The sequence below is a fragment of the Peromyscus leucopus genome, chromosome 1 (genome assembly GCF_004664715.2).
Source record: "Peromyscus leucopus breed LL Stock chromosome 1, UCI_PerLeu_2.1, whole genome shotgun sequence".
In the NCBI taxonomy this organism is placed as follows: domain Eukaryota; kingdom Metazoa; phylum Chordata; class Mammalia; order Rodentia; family Cricetidae; genus Peromyscus; species Peromyscus leucopus.
Window position 1 is genome coordinate 54,831,561 of NC_051063.1, and position 1,846 is coordinate 54,833,406.

Here is a 1,846-nt window from a genome sequence, read left to right on the forward strand (position 1 = left end):
GACTTATATGTCTGTAGAGAACAGCAGAAACAAACCTTTGGGAAGATATATGAAATTTTATCCTGTAGGAAATGTGATATACCAATAGGTCAATTTACTTTTTTTCTTGGGATATTTTCTATGAATGATTCTTCCTTTTTCTTCAGGTGTCTCACTGATCCAGTGGTCCTTAGATTCCTTAGGTGCATGCCTTCATTCTCCTGGAAAGACAAATACAAAATCCTGCCCCAATACAAACTTTTGGGAGTTTCTCTATTGGCAAGTTATATCTGATCAAAGCATTTGTTAGTCTTCTAAGTTAGTTTAGATTGAATGGTCACACTGTTTGATGAAGTATCGCCTCTTCTAATCAAGAGGTCTCTCTTGTTCAAATATAATCTTAATCAATTTTGATGGTATCCATAACTTTTCTTCTCCTGTGGAAACAAAATCAAAACCTCTTCCCCAGCATAACACATATCATAGTTTCCATTCTGAGGTCAACACATCTTTAAAGTATACAGGCTGATTTAATTCAGTAGTTTTTTCTATTATACAATGTTTCTCCTCAGCTGTCATTCCATTCTCATTAGCATTTAGAAAATTTAAAGTAAATAAAGCACTGTGCCATCTATTTCTCGGGGTCTTTATTACCTCTTTCTGTTTATTAAGCATATCTTTTAGACTTCAATTAGATCTTTCTACAACTGCTTGTCCTGTAAGATTGTGTGGTATACCTGGCATACCTGTAATATGCTTTATGTTGTAATACGCAAAACACTGTTTCATTTTACTAGAGACAAAGGTTGGAGTATTGTCAGTCTTAATTTGCACAGGTATCCCCATGATGGCGATAACTTCTAATAAATGGGTGATTACAGACTTAGCCTTTTCAGAACTCAAAGCAGTTTCCCATTGAAATTCTTTTTTTTTCTATTTTTTTTGAAGATGTTACACAGCACAGCCTATGTATTTTAAATGGACAAGAAATTAGTATCAGAGCAGTGTTCCAGGATGGAGTCTCAGTGGAGCTCTCTCTCTTTGAGGTCTACAAGATGAATCTAGAAAATTCACCACTGTGGAAAATGAAGACTTAGGTTGGACTGGGGAGGGGAGGCGGGGCCTTGGTGACTAATTGCTGTAACACTGTCCTTCTGGTGGCTGTGGTAGCCTCATGTTCTCTTTTGACATCATCAAGCGCCGCAGCTCCTGCAGGATGACTTTGATGCTGTGGGAATTCTGCCACTTGGCCAGCACTGCTGTGGCCCTTGGATCCACCACTCCATTCGAACTGCTCACGCCGCTCATGTTGACTTTTGTTACAAATCTTACAGATGGGGTGCTTCTGGGTATTTAGGCCCACATTCTATTTTAAGTCTGTATATTCGGTTTTCATAAATTGTTCTTGGAGGCCCAATTATCATCCCTGCCCATCTTGTAAGTGTCATGTCTTCGTCGTCCTCTAGACCCCAGCTAACTGTACCGTCGCCTACTCCTTTCTGACCTTCTTCCAGCTCTTCCAACAGTCGGAAATTTCGAGGGACTTTTACTCCCGGGCCTGTGGTGGCTGCCATCTTGTGTCGCTGTCGCTCGAAGGCCGGCCCCTTCTTCCCCCACTGAAATTCTTAATGTGTTTCTATGGTATGGTGTATATATTTTAATTTTCCAAACTCTGAAAAATAAAACATGTCAATTTACCCAATTTCCTTTCTTTGAGTACCCTTTGGGTTACTTTCTGCAGGTACTGGAGTTTGGTTATACAATGAACAAGTAGGACATTTCCATATAATTTCCTTGGCTTGTTGCCAAGTTATGCAAGAATCTTTTTTCAAACCCTTGCTATTGAGATGGTGTTTTTTTTATGAAA

The 1,846-nt window shown here is 39.3% G+C and overlaps 1 protein-coding gene across 1 annotated transcript; it reads right to left on the reverse strand.

Moving 5' to 3' along the window:
- Positions 1-1,095: 1,095 nt before the first annotated feature.
- Positions 1,096-1,589, reverse strand: LOC114680671 (ubiquitin-conjugating enzyme E2 variant 1-like). Its single transcript, XM_037207659.1, is given in 2 exon segments — positions 1,096-1,319; positions 1,322-1,589. Coding segments are annotated over 2 exon segments (441 nt in total). The 5' UTR covers positions 1,554-1,589; the 3' UTR covers positions 1,096-1,110.
- Positions 1,590-1,846: the final 257 nt, after the last annotated feature.